The 18,177-nt window shown below is 47.4% G+C and overlaps 1 protein-coding gene across 1 annotated transcript; it reads right to left on the bottom strand.

Moving 5' to 3' along the window:
- Positions 1-9,758: 9,758 nt before the first annotated feature.
- slc39a1 (solute carrier family 39 member 1) lies at positions 9,759-18,114 on the bottom strand. Its single transcript, XM_072282612.1, has 3 exons — positions 17,870-18,114; positions 14,095-14,222; positions 9,759-11,841 (listed from the first exon to the last, which is right to left on the bottom strand). Exons 1-3 carry the CDS (start codon positions 18,042-18,044, stop codon positions 11,212-11,214), a joined length of 933 nt encoding a protein of 310 aa, XP_072138713.1. The 5' UTR covers positions 18,045-18,114; the 3' UTR covers positions 9,759-11,211.
- Positions 18,115-18,177: the final 63 nt, after the last annotated feature.

Consider the following 18,177-nt stretch of genomic DNA (forward strand, 5'->3'; position numbering starts at 1 on the left):
TTGGAGCGAAGGTGGATTGAAGGAAACATAACAGTGTACAAGACGATAGGAGGACTAGATCGAGTGGACTGCCAGAGACTTCTCTTCCCAGGGCAGAAATGGCTAATACAAGGGGGCATGACTTTAATGTGATTGGAGGAAAGTATATGGGAGATGTCAGAGGTAGGACTTTTAGACAGAGAGTGGTGAGTGCATGGAATGCCCTGTCCGGGTGATGGTCGAGGCAGATACATTAAGGACATATAAGATAGTCTTAAATAGGCACATGGATTACTGAAAAGTGCAGGGCAATGCAGGAGGGGAGGGTTAGATTGATCTTAGAGTAGGTTAAAAGGTCGGCACAATACCATGGGCTGAAGGGCCTGAATTGTTCTGTAATGTTCTTCATTCTGTGTTTAACTCCAGTGCAGACTTCCCATCCAAAAATGTTGACAATTTATGTCCTCTTCAGATGCTGACTGACCTGCTGAGTTCCTCCAGCGAATAGAAGGTTGCTGTAGAATTTGATCTGCCTTTAGGTATATCACATTTCACTGCTTTACCTCCTGAAAAACCTCTTTTGACCTGGGTCAGACACATTTGTCCTGTCTGCAGAACATCCTGGGACAGACACATCTGTCCTGTCTGCAGCACATCCTGGGCCGGGGACCCTCACCGTCAAGGCCATGATCTCTTCACGCTGTTGAGATCGGGGAGGAGGTACAAGAGCCTCAAGTTCCACACTACCAGGTTCAGGAACAGTTATTATCCTTAAACCATAACCGTTATTATTCTTGAACCAGTCACCTCAACACTGAACTGATTCCACAACCTGCAGACTCACTTTCAAAGACTCTTCAACTCATGTTCTCGATATTTAATGCTTATTTATTATCATCATTTTGCTTTTGAATTTGCACAGTTCGCTGTTTGTCCGCATTTGTTGTTTGAGTGTTTTCATTGATTCAGTTGTGTTTCTTTGTATTTAGTGTGAATGTCCGCAAGAAATGGTTAGCACAACGCTTTACTGTACTAGCGACCGGGGTTCAATTCCCGCCGCCGTCTGTACGTCCTCCATGTGACTGCGCGGGTTTCCTCCGGGTGCTCCGGTTTCCTCGCACAACCCAAATACGTACCTGTTAGTAAGCTAATTGGTCGTTGTAAATTGTCTCGTGATTAGGCTAGGGGATTGCTGGGGGGCCAGAAGGATCTGTTCCGCGGTGTATCGCGGTAGATAAGTAAATAAATAAATAACCTCGGGGCTGTGTACGGTGACATGCGTGCACTCTGACAGCAAGTTGACTTTGAACTTTGAACTTTCATTGAGGTCTGAGCTCAGCGAGAGCGCTCAGAAACCGCCACATCAGAAACGTGTGATAAATTATGTGACAATCGCGCTCCAGACCGCGGCTGGTTTGTGCCACGAATCATTGCCTTCCGAATGACTGGTCGTTGTTTCCAGAGCTGTCTGGCAGGCTTTCGTCCAAGTCCCGCAATCTCACTGCTGGGGACCTGTCATTGTACATACAAACCTCCTCTCAACCCCGAGATCGTATCAGAATCGGGTTTAATATCACCGGCGTATGTCACGAAATTTGTTAACTTTACGGCAGCAGTACAATGCAGTACTTGATAAATATAGAAAAAACATTAAGTATATTAAACAGTTAAACTAAGATATGCATAAACAGAAAGGTTAAAAAAAGTAGTGGGTTCAATGTCCATGGCAGAGGGGAAGAAGCTGCTCCTGAATCGCTGAGTGTGTGCCTTCAGGCTCCTGTATCTCCTTCCTCAGGTAGCAATGAGAAGAGGGCATGCCCTGGGTGGTGGGGGTCCTTGATGGGGCTTTTCTGAGGCACCGCTCCTTGAAGATGTTTTGGATACTACGGAGGCTAGTACCCACGATGGAGCTGACTAATTTTACGAGTTTCTGCAGCTTACTTCCATCCTGTGTTGCACCCCACCCCCGTACCAGACAGTGATACAGCCGGTTAGAATGCTCTCCGTGGTACGTGTGTCGAAGTAAGTATTCCAGTGTTTTTTTTTTGGTGACATATCAAATGGCCGCTGTCGTGCCCTCTTTATAAATGCATCGAGATTGATATCTCAGCCTGTGAACCCGCTTCCGGGAACTGTTATTGTTATCTGAACCCCTGGATTAGATCCTGACGTGTAACCCTCCGCCGAGGATCTGATATTCTATACATAAACCCCGGAAGTCCTCTTTGCGTTAGATCCCAGCCTGTAACTCACTCTCGCGGACAAGGTCATGAACTCATAGATTAGATCCCAGCCAATGACCCACCCCCGGAGATCTGTTATTCTGTATATAAACCCACCGAAACCCTGGATTAGATCACAGCACGCGACCCACTCCCGGGGACCCGTCATTATATATATAAACCCCTCGAATTAGATCCCAGCCTGTAACTCATCCGCAGGATCTGTGATCCTTTTATAAACCCCCGACCTATTCCAGTCCACGTCTCCAGACCATAATGGGAGGTTGCTAGTCCTTGGCTGTTATTTTATCGCAGCGATGGACGCAGCGTGCTCAGCTCTGGGTGACCGGATAGCAGTCCCAGTAACGTGGGTGTAGATTTCACGCGCTATACGCTTGATTTAATTCGGATCCGTGCCAGTCGGTAACTTTCCCTGGGACGACCGGGTGTGATTCTCGCTGAGATGATTCCTTCCCGTCTGCCTGCGTTCCACCCATCTCCCTCTCTTCTCGCTGCTACCATCTGCCGGGAGGTGCAGGAGTCTTGGATCCCACGCCGCCAGATTCGGGAGCAGCCGTCCGGCAGCTCTGGGGCTCCTGGATCGACTTCACTCACCTCGGCGCTGAAGTGATTCCGCAAACTGTGGACTCACTTTCAGGGACTCTGCAGCTTGACTTTACATATGTAAAAAAATATTTGTACTATTTGGCCTCTTTTACACACTGGATGTTTGTTGGTCTTTGTTGTGTGTGTGTTTTTTTCAAAGATTATATTTGTTTTCCTGTGGCTGCCTGCAAGAAAATGAATCTCAAGGTTGTATATGGTCTACACACTTTGATAAGAGATACTTTAACAAACACATTGATGAAGGTAGAGCTGTAGATGTGGTGTATATGGATTTTAGCAAGGCATTTGACAAGGTACCCCACACAAGGCTCATTCAGAAAATAAGGAGGCATGGGATCCAAGGAGACCTTGCTTTGTGGATCCTAAATTGGCTTGCCCACAGAAGGCAAAGGGTGGCTGTGGATGGTTCGTATTCTGCATGGAGATCGGTGACCAGTGGTGTTCCACAGGGATCCGTTCTGGGACCCCTCCTCGTTTTGATTTTTATAAGTGACCTGGACGAGGAAGTAGGAGGGTGTGTTATTAAGTTTGCTGATGACACAAAGGTTGGGGGTGTTGTGGATAGTCTGGAGGGTTGTCAGAGGTTACAGCGCGACATCGATAGGATGCAGAACTGGGATGAGAAGTGGCAGATGGACCTCAACCCAGGTAAGTGTGAAGTAGTTCATTTTGCTAAGTCAAATTTTGAAGACAGAATATAATATTAATGGAATACTCTTGGCAGTGTGGAGGATCAGAGTGATCTTGGGATCTGTGTCCATATGACACTCAAAGCTGCAGCAGAGGTTGACAGTGTTGTTTAGAAGGTGTATGGTGTGTTGGCCTTCATCAACCATGGGATTTGGTTCAAGAGCCATGATGTAATGTTACAGCTGTGTAAGACCTTGGTCAGAACCCACTTGGAGTACGGTGTTCGGTTCTGGTCACCTCACTAGGAAGGATGTAGCTACTATAGAGAGAGTGCAGAGGAGATTTACAAAGATGTCACCCGGATTGGAGGGCGTACCTTATGAGAACAGGTTGAGTGAACTTGGCCTTTTCTCCTTGGAGCGACAGAGGATGAAAGGTGACCTGATCGAGGTGTATAAGATGATGAGGGGCATTGATCAAGTGGATAGCCAGAGGCCTTTTCCCAGGGCTGAAATGGCTAACACAAGGGGGCATAGTTTTAAGGTGCCTGGAAATAGGTACCGAGGGAATGTCAGGGGTAAGTTTATCACACAGAGTGGTGGGTGCGTGGAATGCACTGCCAGCGGTGGTGGTGGAAGCAGATATACCAGGGTCATTTAAGAGCCTCTTAGATAGGTACATGGAGCTTAGAAAAATAGAGGGCTATGTGCTAGGGAAATTCTAGGCAGTTTCTAGAGTAGGTTACATGGTCAGCACAACATTGTGGGCCGAAGGGCCTGTAATGTGCTGTAGATTTCAATGTTCTATGTTCTATGATAATAAACTTCATTTCAGACATGGAAATTCTTCATTGTTCACCGTGGTACATTTGTTAAGTTGTTTCAAAAGAATTGCTTTACTTGTTACATGTACACCGAAACATACAGTGAAATGCATCAATTGCATCAACAACCTACACAATCCAAAGATACGTTGGCAAAAGCCTGCCAAGTGTTGCCTTTTTTCTGACGACTACTTAGCACTTACTAACCCTGGTGACGATCTCACCCACCCCGGACATTCTCTCTTCTCCCCTCTCCTATAGGTCAGAAGATACAAAAGCCTGAAAACACATAGCTGTAAGCTCAAGGACATCTTTTACCCAACTTTTATCCAGTTCTTGAATGGACCTCTCATAGGATGAAGATGGACTCCTAATCTCTTTCTCATGGCTCTTGCAGTTTCTGCCCGCACTACCCTTTCTCTGTACTTCTGACACTTTGACATCTGCCCTTGTTCTGCTTTGGTGCGCTGTTGTAATGAAGTGATCGGTAGGGACGGCATGCAAAATTTTTCACAGTACCTTGGTGCATGGGGCAGTAATAAACTGACTGACCAATTCATACAGCTTTCAGAATTCTCCATCCTGGAGAGCTATGGAGGCTGACTCACTGGGGGATATTCAGCGTAGAACATAGAGGAATACGGCACCAAAACTGCCCCTGTGTCAGGCCCACACATTTACCTACCTCTCAGTCTCCACCCAGCTAATAGTAGTCACCTGCAGCCTATTTAACCCCAGTTGTCATCCACAATCCTCCAAGAGGACCACAACCTTGTTGTGTTTTGGAGACCTGCATGCCTCAATGACCCAGAGAGTTATGTTGGCTGGAGTCAGGGCGTGACGCTTTGGCTTTTGGTAGTCACCCATGCCAAGCAGGGCAAAGGGTAGAGGCCAAACTAAGAGTAGTCCACCGGTTCTGCAGCTTCAGGGGTTGATCTCAGGGCTAACAACCCTGACTGGTCAAACAAAATTGTTATGGAAACAGCCATGAAGAATCCTTCTACATCCTTCTACGATGGTATTCCTGCGTTACCTCTAGCATGGCTGACAGTGGTGAAAACCAAAGGGCAGCTACTGGTACAATGAAGAAAGCCCAGAACACTGCCAAGACCAAGATGAAAATTGGTTTCAGACAGAGATGGAGGCCCTCCATCGCTGCCCTAAGCCCCCAGCAGAGTAATGGACAGCAAGTCTCATCCAGTCCTGTTCACTAATCGAAACAGCCAGCCTCAACCAGTTGCTCTTCGCTTTCACTCTCCCTAATGTTAAGCTTGTTGTGTTTGTTTTCTGTTCTCGCTTGCTTTGTGGCCCCTTGTGGCTTGTTATTTTTAAAGTTACAGTCCGCCGCTAAATCGTCTCTGCTGCTCTGCTTTTAGGTCAAGCCACTTCTACATTTCCTGATACCCTGTGGTTCACAATGTTCAGCTGAACTAACCATTGAGCATACCTTCAAGAAGCACTGCCGCAGAAAGCAGCATTCAGGGGGAGTCCCGGCATCCAGGCCATGCTCTCTTCTTGTTGCTACCATCAGGAAGGAAGAACAGGAACCTTAATTAAGGTCTCACGCCACCAACTTCAGGAAAAATTATTATGCCTCAACCATCAGGGTCCTGAACCAGCTTAGATAACTTCACTAACCTCAACACTGAATGGATTCCACAGCCTCTGGACTCACTTTCAAGGGCTCTGCAACGATGTCCTCAGAATGTATGTATGGTATCCCCATTTATTTATTTGCAGCGTTTGTCTTCTTTTGCACATTGATTATTTGTCTGTAGTTTTCATTGATAGCATTGTGTTTCTCAGTTCTATTGTGAATGTCTACAGGGAACTGAATCTCCAGGTAGTGTATAGTGATGTAGTGATGCATACAGTGCTGTGCATAAGTCTTAGACATATCTATCTATCTAGGGTGCCTAAGACTTTTGCACAGTACTGCTGTCTCAAAAAAAAACAAATTTCATAACATAAGTAAGTGATTCTGATATGGGTCTCTATTGTGGGCTGAGGGTGGGAAGGGGGCAGGGAGAGAGGGGAATCATGGCTGGGAAAGGGGGAAGGGAGAGGGGAGGGAGCACGAGGCACCACAGAGACATTCTATAATGATCAATAAACCTATTGTTTGGATTCAAATGACTTTGCCTGGTGTCTCCCAGCTGAGTGTGTCTGCACCTGTGCCAGCCCTGCTCTTGGCACTCCTTCTCTGCCACCTGTCACACACCCCTCCCCGCAGTGCTCCACCCTCATCATTCCCAGTATCTTTACTCCAGCCAGGTTCATAAACTGGCTCTTCGCTCCATGTTGACAAATACTGGACTGTGCAAGAGTCTTAGGCACTCAGGCTACAGAGCAACCTCAGACTTTTGCACAGCACTGTGCATACTGTGCTAATAAATTTAATTTCAACTTTGCAATAAATTAGTCATCAAATGTGATGAGACACTGTCTCGGGTGACTAGGACAGGCTGCACAAAACCTGCAGGAAATGCAAGAATATTCCACGTTGACTCATTGAATGTTTTGCTGCATAAAGTGATCCAACTCTTGGACTGAACATAGCGTGACCATAGCCACTGAGGTTGGGAGGGAATGGCATTTGCATACACACAGAATGGAGGCCGGGTAGGGTGCACTTCTCCTCAACCCCGCACCCTCCTTACCTCTCCCTGGAGGCTCACACACAAATTCTATGGGCTTGCTCAGAGTCAGCGTGGTGAGTGGTGCCTGACGACCAGGAGATTGTTCCCCAAGGGCTAACTCAGTTTCGTGAACTCCTAGCTGTATGGAGGCCTTCCATGTCCGCTGTGCCCCATCTTTCCCAGCAACGTCAGCTGACCGCAGCTGAATACAGCAAGGACTGAGGAGCACTCCGACTGCTTGTTGGACCAATGTGGATAACTTCATTCACTCCAGCGCTGAACTGACTCCACAACCCACCAACTTACTTTCAGAAACTCTACAACTCATGTTCTCGGAATTATTTATTACTTTTAGACCCTGCAGCGGATAGTGAGGTCAGCTGAGATGATTATCGGGGTCTCTCTTCCCGCCATTACAGACATTTACATCACACACTGCATCTGTAAAGCAAACAGCATTATGAAGGAGCCCACGCACCCCTCATACAAACTCTTCCCCCTCCGGCAAAAGGCACCAAAGTATTCCGGTTCTCACGACCAGACTATGTAACAGTTTCTTCCCCCAAGCCATCAGACTCCTCAATACCCAGAGCCTGGACTGACACCTACCTACTGCCCTCTACTGTGCCTATTGTTTTGTTTATTACTTATGCAGTCCTGGGTAGGTCTGTATTCTAGTGTAGTTTTACGTAGTTCAGTGTAGTTTTTGTATTGCTTCATGTAGCACAATGGTCCTGAAAAACATTGTCTCATTTTTACTGTGTACCATACCAGCAGTTATGATTGAAATGACAAGTGACTTGACTTATTATTGCTTTTCTTTTTGTATTTGCACATTGATATATTTTGTACATTGATTAGTTGTTCATCTCGGTTTGTGTGGTTTTTCACTGATTCTATTGTGCTCCTTTGTATTATACTGCGAATGACTGCAAAAAATGATTCTCAGGGCTGTAATATGGTTACATATATGCACCTTAATAACACATTTACCATGAATTTTTGAACTTCAAACTTAGGAGAACTTTCGCCATTGTGGTCTCTGCCCACAACTTGAGGCTATTTCAGAAGGTACAACTGCAGAGCAGAGAAGTCACGTTTTGCACTTTAAAACAGTCCCCACCCCCTGCCTGCCATCTTCACCACTCTTCTGCCCACACATTCACTGACGTTTTGTAGAAGATGCAAGGATTAAATTACATTTGGACAGGTACTTGGATAGGAAATAGTCAGAGGGATTATGGGCCAAACACGGGCAAAGGAGACTAGCTTGGATGGTGGGTTAGCATGGATGAGCTGGGTTGAAAGGCCTGTGGTCATGCTGTATAACTCTGACTTTGTCAAGGCCATATTTGGAGTATTGAGGAATACTCTGATGGCTGACTTTGTGTGGCAGTGCCAAGCTGTGTACAAGTCCTGGGTATGCAAACACCATTCCCTCTTAACTCCAGTGGCTGCCAAGGATGGCTATAGTCATGCTCCATTGTCAGGGCACTTCAGTGAAGAACCTGTTCCTAAAATGTTGAGTGCTCTTCCTAAAACTGTCTTCAGGCTCTTGCACCTCCTCTCTCATGGTAATGAGAACAGGGCATATCCTTGATTGAGGGTCCTTAATGATGGATGCCATCTTTTTGAGCCATTGGCTCAAGATGATGTCCTTGAAGATAGGGAGGCTAGTGCCCATAATGGAGCTGGCTGAGGCTACAATCCTCTGCAGCTTTTTCTGATCTTGTCCACACCAGACAGTGACACAACCAGTTAGAATGTTCTCCATGGTACGTACATCTGTAGAAATATGCTAGTCATTGGTGACATACCAACTCTCCTTAAACGCCGAATAAAATATAGCTGCTGGCATGCCTTTTTCATAATTGCAATGACCCTCTGATAGATCTTCAGTCATGTTGACACCAAAGAACTTTAAGCTGCTTACCCTTTCCACTGCTGAACTGCAACCCCCCCCGCCACACCGCCCCCCCCACCAATGAGGATTGGTGTGTGTTCTTCTGACTTCCCCTTCCTGAAGTCCACAACCAATTCCTTGGTTATACTGACTGAGTGAAATCCAGGAGAATCCCCTCTCATTAAGCCACAGATAGCAGCAAGGCCACACTTGGAATATTATGCAGAGTTTTGGTCACCTTGGTGTAGGAAAGACATTGTCAAGCTAGAGATGGAGAAAAGATTTACAAGGACGCTACCTGGACTAGAGGGCCTGAGATATGGGGAGATGTTGGCCACACTAGATCTTTATTCTCTACAGTGCAGGATGAGGAGTGACCTCTCAGAAGTTTAGAGAATCATAAGGGATATGGCTAAGATGGTTGGTTATAGTCTTTTCCCCAGGGGATAGATACAAGAGGAGAGAGACTGAAGAGACGTGAGAAGTAAGAGAGGAATGACTACCTGGAATGAGCTGCTGGAGAAAGTGGTCAAGGCAGGTACGACTGCAACATTTAAGAGACATTTGGATGGGTAAACAGAGGGAGGAGCCTGGAGGGTTATGGGCTTAATGTGGGAAACTGGAACAAGTGGGGAGGCTGCTGTGGTTGACATGAACCAGTTGGGCTGATAGGCCTGTTTTCATGCTGAATTACTTCCCCTTTAATGAATATTAAATACTTAGAGGAAAGGCGTAGTCTAAAAGTTACAAAAGCACTATCATGCATCTAGTGTAAGGATGTAGCAACAGGGCAGCAAAGGAAATTAGATGATTTGATCAACACAAGTTAAAAGATTTATATCAAATAAATTATTTCCTGTTAAAAACATTAATCTGTTCAAATAGTCACCACTGTGCATCTTACTTCAACATTCAAATACAAAGAGTTTCATGCAGGGTTTTTAAAACCTTGTTTTACTTCATGTCAAAAACTACACAAAATAGTGTCACATTTATACAAAAATTATCTATGAAACTTACTAAAAGCAGCAGAAATGGCTGTATTACAATGGTTCGAGATACTGGCAAATCCAAAAATGAAGTTTTTGTTTTGAATATTACTTCGACATGTAATGATAAAAATAGATTTTAAAATTAAAAGAGAAAAGAGGGGATTATTAATCAGTGCAGGATAAACATACGTTGGAAATTGTACTTGGACCACAGAATGAGCCAAGCTGGCCAACAAATTCACACCAACTCCTATCTCTGTTCAAAGGCATTTTCTCTTTCTAACCTCAGAGGCAGTGATGGGGTACAGGAACTCTGGCCGATTCCCTCTCTCTCTAACCCCCAGGATCACTGGTCAAGTGAATAAAACCTGATTCTGCCAAGCTTTTCCCCCCACTGACACTACCCCTTCCTCTCAGACATTACCACTAACCCCAGCACTTGCTCAACCAAGATCTCCAAAATGAAGAAAGCCTGGCTACGTAATGTTAAGCATTCGAGGCCACAAGAGTGCATGAGCTGTTATCTGAGAGTACATCTCGACATGAAATGGTGTGATGCAATGGGATCCCTGATAACCAGTCACAGTACAATTGCCCCAATCCTTACTCAATCGCAAGAAATTTGAAAACACTAATCTGTTTCACAACACTCTCCACAAAACAGCAGGTTGAAAATATAGTGTGAGCCAGCTGCTCCTTGCCACTCCCTCCACTCCACTACTTTACCAGCAACAGAATTCATTCAGATGGGGCAAGGGGCAGGGTGGTGCAGAGACAGGCAGTGGAGGTTCCAGGGACAGGTGCATCTGGGTAATGACAACTCTGGTCTGGGTCCCTGCAGCTCCCCCATGGTCTTTCACTCTCTGCCTCTTGCACACTGTTACGCAAAGGGCATGGGTTTTGTTTGGGGCAGGGAGAGGCGTTACAGAGGCTACCACCACCAGCCCAGTCCCAGCAGCTGTGTGCGCAGATGGTTCAGAGGAAGCACCTACGTCAGTTCAGAGTGACTCACTGAGGAGCTGCTCACAGATGTCCGTATGTGATAGCGATGGTATAAATATAACCAGTAACATGTGAGAATGAGACAGATAGAGGGGAAAGGGGAGTTTGAGAGTGCGGGGGGGGGGAGAGAAAGAAATCAGAGAAAAGGAGGGGGAGAGGGGAAGGGGGTGAGGGGAGAGATTAGACAGAGTGAGAGAGGGACTGAGATGAGAGAAGGAGAGAGAGGAGACACAGGGAGGCCAGCAGTGGTGGGATATTGAATGGCCACTTGCCAGACCTCAGGAAGCCAAATGGAGGCATGGGGTTAAAATAAAGAATCCAAGTGATGGGAAGAGAGGAGATAGAGAAATATGGAAAGGTGTGGTGCGGTGTGTGTGCCTTCACCTCGTTCTCCTCACACCTTGATAAAGAGGACACCGGTGACAAGGGAGAAACCCAGGATAAGCATTACGACCTTGAGGATACGATGGTGGGGCGAGTTGAGCTCGTGGGGCAGAATCTCCATGAAGGTGATGTAGATGAAGGTGCCAGTAGCTATACCCTCCAGCACAGCACGGACGAGCTGGTGGCTGGAGTCCTCGGTCAGCACAATGCCCAGCCCAATGCCTAGTGGCGACATGACAGCGAAGGTGACAATGCAAGCCACCACCACTGCCCACCTCAGCCTGCTCTGCACCAGTTTCAGAGTCAGGCTGAAGGCCACGATGCACTTGTGAACAGACAGGGCAACGCAGATCTCCACCACTCTGGTGCCCGTCTCCTGCACGCCTAGCGCCAATCCCTCGAACACCGAGTGTAGAGAGAGTGCCAGCACAAGCACGACACAACGGATGGCGGAGTGGGAGTTGAAGTCCACGTGGAAATGGAAGGAAGGGCTGTCTGGGGGCAACGGACGGCCCAGCAGGGCCCTGCTCTGCTCGTCAGTATCTGCCATCTGGTCCCGGCAGGCCAGTGTGATCTGCTCCATGATCAGCACCAGGAAAAAGCCCATGGCGACGATGAACTCTGGAAGGGGGAACTCCAGCTGCAGGAATTGCGGGGAGAGGGGAGAGAAAGAGAGAGGTGCAAGGCAGTCAGTGGCAGTGCTCGATGTCCCGATTACCCAGGACCAGCAGCAGGAAACAGTAGTACATTGCCCTTTATTGGTTTATTGTGGCTGCAGAGTCCCTCCATGGGCCCACCATAGTTTAACAACAAAACTGTTGGGATGATGCAGAGGGAGCTTCACTCTTTGTCTGACCCCAGCAGTGTGCGATGGGATGGTGTAGAGGGAGCTTCCCTCTGTGTCTGACCCCAGGATTATGATAGGAAGGTGTAGAGTGAGTGTCACTCTGTGTCGAGGCAGCTTTGGGTTTTATGTTAGCTGTGCTGTATCAGCCTTGGGAAGGAGTGGGATGTCTCACAAGATCATATCAGTAATCGACACGTCAGCTCACTGCAGATTGCTTTACCTTCTTGGCAGCTTCAAGAACGCTAAAATTATTGAAATGCAACAGCTAAGAAAGAGTCACACTAACAAAGGTAGCTTTGCAATGTACCAAGGATCAGAGAAATGGACAAATGAAGGGATTGGGGAAATAGCAACTTTCCCAAAGTTTGGAACAAGTGGTGTTGGGAGATGGGATAAGGATTGATCTAGGCTCATGAGGAATTTCTACATCTTCTCTTTTGTGATGCCCTCTCTAGAAGCTGTCTCCACCTTCACTTTTTCCCCTCCCCCAGTACATTCCATGCGTTTCATTTTTCCTCCTCTGCTGCTATTCATTCTCCCCCCCTCCCCCACAACTTGCCTATCGTCTTTCACACCTCTCCACTCCCTCTCAGCCTTGATGCAGGGTTTCAACCCGAAACGCTGACAATCCCCACCCCCACAGATATTACTCAACCTGCTGAGCTGTTTGCTGCTCCAGATTCCTGTCCTGTCTCTGCTTTGATCCAGTGCTGACTGCGTAACCTTTGTGTGCATGCTCATCCCCTGCTACCCAAAACTGTGTGCGCGCGCGCACATGACATCCTTCAGACCATCGCAGACCAAGCTTATGCGTGCAGTGTAAAGACGCAGCAGCATCTCTTAATAAAGGAGAGGTTTGGGGTCTCTTAAGTGTCCCTAATGGATCCACCTCCACCACTGGCAGCCATTCTACGCACTTAACATTCTGTGTAAAAAAAACCTACCAGACATTTCCCCCCACACGTTCGCCCAAACACCTTAAAGTTATACACATTAGCTGATCACACACGGGACCAATTAACCTACTAGCCCGTACTCCTCCGTCACAGGGAGAACTCCTTACAGACAGCAGTGAAATTGAACCTGGGTCACTGGTGCTGTAATAGTGTTGCACTAACCGCCGTGCGGCTGTGCCGCCACAGCAGTTGCCAAGCCGTTGTGCAATGGCACACTTGCTCCTGTCTCATTCCATCGTTGATTGTTTCCGTGCTAAGACGATGTCAAATGAGTGCAACCAGATCTTCTCCTGAGGGCAGCTGTAACTGTTAGCTTTTCCACCAAGTGCCCAGGTTGATGTAAAAAAAATCAATGGAACAAGCCGGGAGCAAGTACGTCGCTGCACAAGAGCTACTGAGTTTGGCAATTGCGAAGCACACCAAATGCAGATAGGACGAGAACACCAACCTTCCTGTTTGGAGATAGGGAACCACAAGCTTCCTGCAGACTCGCTGTGTTAGTAAAATCTGATTCATGCTGATCAGGGACACGTCCACCCTGCCCCCCCCCAGCACCCCTGGTGCAGCAGCTGACACTCACACAGCACTTGATACTGCAGTTTGGATATTCAGGGGTTGAGGGGGTGTCATCTTCCCCCTCGCCTGGTCTTCGTGTGTGTTACCAACTATCAACGTTGAAATGTGGTGGGGAAAATGGCCACCCCTCTGGTTTGTAAGCCTGTGACATTAAACCAGATTCTAAAATCAATGGTCGTGCCGTCAGGTTGGAGGCTATCCAAATGAAATATCAGAAGGAGTACAGCAAGTCAAATTGTAATGGGTAGCCACCGGGAAATCCCACCTTTTGTGGCAGACAGGGTGAAGGTGCTGAGTGAAGTGTCCCACGATCTGTGTTGGCTCACCCCAATGTAGAGGAGACTGCACCAGGAGCACTAGATACAGAAGATCACCCCAACATATTCACAGGGGAAGCCTCAGGGAAGTGGGTTTCATGGAGATGTTAATCCCTCCCCCACCCACCAAAGTCATTTCACACTGCCATACAAGGGAAAGGAGAGAGACCTGTGACACTCATCGCAAGGATACTCACGGTGATCTTCATCTTGTCCAACACTGCAGCCATGTCCGACAGGAAGTCTGGAATCAAGTCCAGGAGGCAGGTGGCCAAGAACACCCCACCAGCTAGGCAGCTGAGCAGACTGAGAATGCGGCGATGACCTGGAGAAAGTGTTAAAACCAGGTATAAAACACATCAGGAGTCATACGCTGGCTGACAGCAACATACATGCTGGAGGGAATCTGACAGGCAGGACTAACTCCCAGTATAGATCAGGGCACAGGAGCCATTCAGCCCGTCAAAGTGAGGCTAGACAAATCAGGACAAAGACATAGAACAGTACGGCAGAGGAAACAGCCATTGGCCCACAATGTCAGACTTAGAGCCTTCATTAAACACTTACGTCCACCCACAGCTTCCGCTACTACCACAAGGCTATTCACACGGCCGCACTCAGGTTGGAGGAGCAACACTTTATATCGTCTGGGTACGATACCATGAACTATCTTCTCGTAACTTTTCCACACTTCCCCTTTTCACATCCTCCATTCTGGTTCCCCTCTCACCCATTCTCTTCTCCTCACCTGCTCAAATACCTCTCTGGTGCCCCTCCTTTCCTTTTCCATGGTTCACTCTCCTCTAACAGATTCTTCCTTCTTCAGCCCTTTACTTCCTCTACCTTTCACCTCCCAGCTTCTTACTTCACCCCCCATCCACCCGGTCTCACCTATCACCCGCCAGCTTGTATTCATTCCCCTCCTCCTACCTTCTTATCGTGGCTTCTGCCTCTTTCTTTTCCAGCCCTGACGAAGGGTCTCAGACTGAAACGTTGACAGTTTATTCCCCTCCATCGATGTTGCCCGACCTGCTGAATTCCCCCAGCACTGTGTGTGTTGATGTACTTTTCAACAAAATTCCTTTGTCCCAATAATGTAATGAACCATTAAGGCAGATCACAGGAGAGCTGGCCAAAAAATTGATAATCTTGCAAACAAGGATACAAACAGGTGATTAAAAGTATAATCCTAGAGTGTGGTGCTAAAGGAAGGGAGAGGCTTCAGGTGAGAAATCGAGCACTCAGGATACAGACAGCTGGAGGGGGCAGTTCTCAGAAGTCCAGATCAAAGGCCAAAGGTTGATCTGAGGTCTGGATTAAAGAGCAAAAATTGATTGGGGGTCTACAAGTCGAGTCCCAAGTCTACAAGTCTCTGTGAGACTACTAGGGAAGTCAGGGCACAACGTCTGTGAATCCACGATCTGCTGGAGCCTGAAAAAGCTGGCTTGTCCTGGGGTTAGGTGTGTGTCTGTGGAAGAAAGCTTGTTTTGCTCTTGTTACTTGGCATGTTCTTTTTCGCTGTGCTGTCCTGCCAAGCATCGTGGACATGTTATGTTGGTGCTGGAGTGGGGACTCCTGCAAGCTGCCCCCAGCACATCCTTGAGTGTGTTGATTGTTAACATAAACTAGGTCTGGAGGGAGAGGGATAATGGAGGTAGGAGGAGTTGAAATTATGGCTGTATCTTTGATAAGCTTCTATAGATGTGCAGTGTTGAGTATACGGACCTGGAATGGGAACACCAATGCCTTTAAATGGAAAGACCACAAACAGTAATGGATACAGCCCTGTCCATCACAGGTACAACCCTTTCTACCATTGAGCACATTTACAGGAAAGCAGCATCTATCAAGAACCCCCACCAGGCTCTCTTCTCACTGCTGCTATTGGGAATGAGGTTCAGAAGCCCGAAGTCCCACACACCAGCAGGTTCAGGGACAGTTATTACCCCTCAACCATCAGGATCTTGAACCAGAGGGGTTAACTTCACTCACTCCAACACTGAACTGATTCCATAACCTATGGACTCATTAAGGACTCTACAATTTGTGCTCTCAATCTTTACTGGCTACATATTTTTCTTTATTTTGTGTTTGCACAGTTTGCAGTTTTTGGGACATCAGTTGTTTGTCCATCTTTATGACAAAATGAATGTGGTGACACATGCCTTGTTAATAAATTTGATCTTTAAACACAGACGTGTTTCACAGATTCCAGCTAATACTTAACCAGCAGACAATGCAAGCTAGCAAGCACAAGCTAATCAACCACATTCTCAACTGTGGAGATTGTCTGATTAACCCCAAATCCAAATTAAGCATTTTAGTATCATGTGTTAAAACTGTCACACAATCCATCTGTGGAAACTGATTAAAACAGGGACTGGTGTAAATATACCATAGTAAATATTGGAACAATGTGTTGACAAACCAGCCCCCAAAGCCTGTGCTAAGAATGCCCCAACTTGTAAACTGCAATGAACCCTACACCTTCCCCCCCCCACCTCAGTATCTGCTAATAAATAGGGTCAGAATCAGAATTAGGTTTATTATCACCAGCATGTGACGTGAAATTTGTTAACTTAGCAGCAGCAGCTCAATGCAATACATAATATAGCAGAGAGAAAAATAATAAAATTAATAAAGTAAATCAATTATGTATTTTGAATAGATTTTAAAAACATGCAAAAACAGAAATACTGTATGTTAAAATAAAGTGAGGTAGTGTCCAAAGCTTCAACGTCCATTTAGGAATCAGATGGCAGAGGGAAAGAAGCTGTTCCTGAATCGCTGAGTGTGTGCCTCCAGTGAGAAAAGGGCATGCCCTGGGTGCTGGAGGTCCTTAATAATGGATGTTGCCTTCCTGAGACACCGCTCTGTAAAGATGTCCTGGGTACTTTGTAGGCTAGTACCCAAGATGGAGCTGACTAGATTTACAACCTTCTGCAGCTTCTTTTGGTCCTGTGCAGTAGCCCCTCCATACCAGACAGTGATGCAGCCTGTCAGAATGCTCTCCAGGGTACAACTGTAGAAATTTTTGAGTGCATTTGTTGACATGCCAAATCTCTTCAAGCTCCTAATAAAGTACAGCCACAATAGTCAGGGCCAGCAGAATGTTCACAGCTATGTTCTGGGAAGTGCCTGATGTACGACCATGACTTCTTTCCCCTTTCTAATTCATGTCACAATAACACTTCCTCACAGCCCTGCTAATCGTTAAGACCTCTGCTCCTCATCTCATTTCACCCAGGAACAAAATAGCCCAGCACTTGACCACCCAGCTCCCCCCTCCCCATTTCACCTGGACAGGAGCATGATTGAACACCCAACACACTTCCCTCCCCATCTGACCTGCAGAGAGAGAGAGCACATTTGACAGTCCTCTCACCATTTTGCCAGGAGGTGGGCATTGTCAAAATCCCTGCCTGGCCATTTGCTTACAGGGGATACCGACTGTGCATGTTGCTCAATTAACCCGTCACTGCCATCTTGCCTGGGGGTGTGTGGGGGGGGGTCACCCACTTCCCCCACCAAGGAACAAGCACAATTAACTAAATCCTCCAACAGTTCAACAGGGGAGAGAGCACAATTAACTCTCACCTTCCCCATCTCACCTGGGTGAAGGGGATTCCAGCCCTCCATCTCGCTCAGAGGGGCTACAATTATCCCTTTACTCACTGTCTCAGCTGGGAAGGACCCCCCCCCCGGCTATAGTTATCTCCTTACTGAAATAAAAAAGAACTAAGACCCTCTCGCTTAATGCCTCATCTGGGAAAACGGTACAGTTAACCATCTCCCTCCCGTCGCCCCCCAACTTCCGCGGGGGCATTTGAATCGCCAACCTGCCTCCTTTAAACACTAATATTTAAGTTTCATCCAGGGCTGTGGGTGACATCAGTCTAAACCCCTGTCTTCCGACCCCGACCCCCACCCCCAGGGGACATCTAACTGCCCAGACCCCAGCGGCCTCCTCACCTGCGCCCACAGAGCCGCCGGCCACAGCCCTCATGACGCACACCGGCAAGAGCCCGCACAGCACGGTCAGGACCAGCAGCAGGGCGAGCGAGGCCAGCTTCACCTCTAGCCCGGGACTCATCTTCAGGTCGACACCCGGCTCCAGCGGCATCTTCCCAGGCCCCGCTTCTCCCATCACCTCAAACCGAGCACACCACCCGCCCAAAGGCGGGGCGGGAGCTGAGGGGTGAGGCGCGGAGTGTCAGCACGAACAGCCACTCGCGTTTAAACTTGGACTCCGATTGACATAAAACTGACCAATCAATCGG

The sequence above is a fragment of the Mobula birostris genome, chromosome 2 (assembly GCF_030028105.1).
Source record: "Mobula birostris isolate sMobBir1 chromosome 2, sMobBir1.hap1, whole genome shotgun sequence".
NCBI classification, from domain to species: Eukaryota; Metazoa; Chordata; class Chondrichthyes; order Myliobatiformes; family Myliobatidae; genus Mobula; species Mobula birostris.

What these genes read in the sequence shown, in the direction of transcription:
- slc39a1 (XM_072282612.1), bottom strand. Translation starts at nt 18,044, where the DNA reads ATGGGAGAAGCGGGGCCTGGGAAGATGCCGCTGGAGCCGGGTGTCGAC. An exon ending in CGGCGGCTCTGTGGGCGCAG is followed by an intron (nt 14,223 to 17,869) that starts GTGAGGAGGCCG and finishes CACTTTCTCCAG; the next exon opens with GTCATCGCCGCATTCTCAGT. An exon ending in TGGACAAGATGAAGATCACC is followed by an intron (nt 11,842 to 14,094) that starts GTGAGTATCCTT and finishes CAATTCCTGCAG; the next exon opens with CTGGAGTTCCCCCTTCCAGA.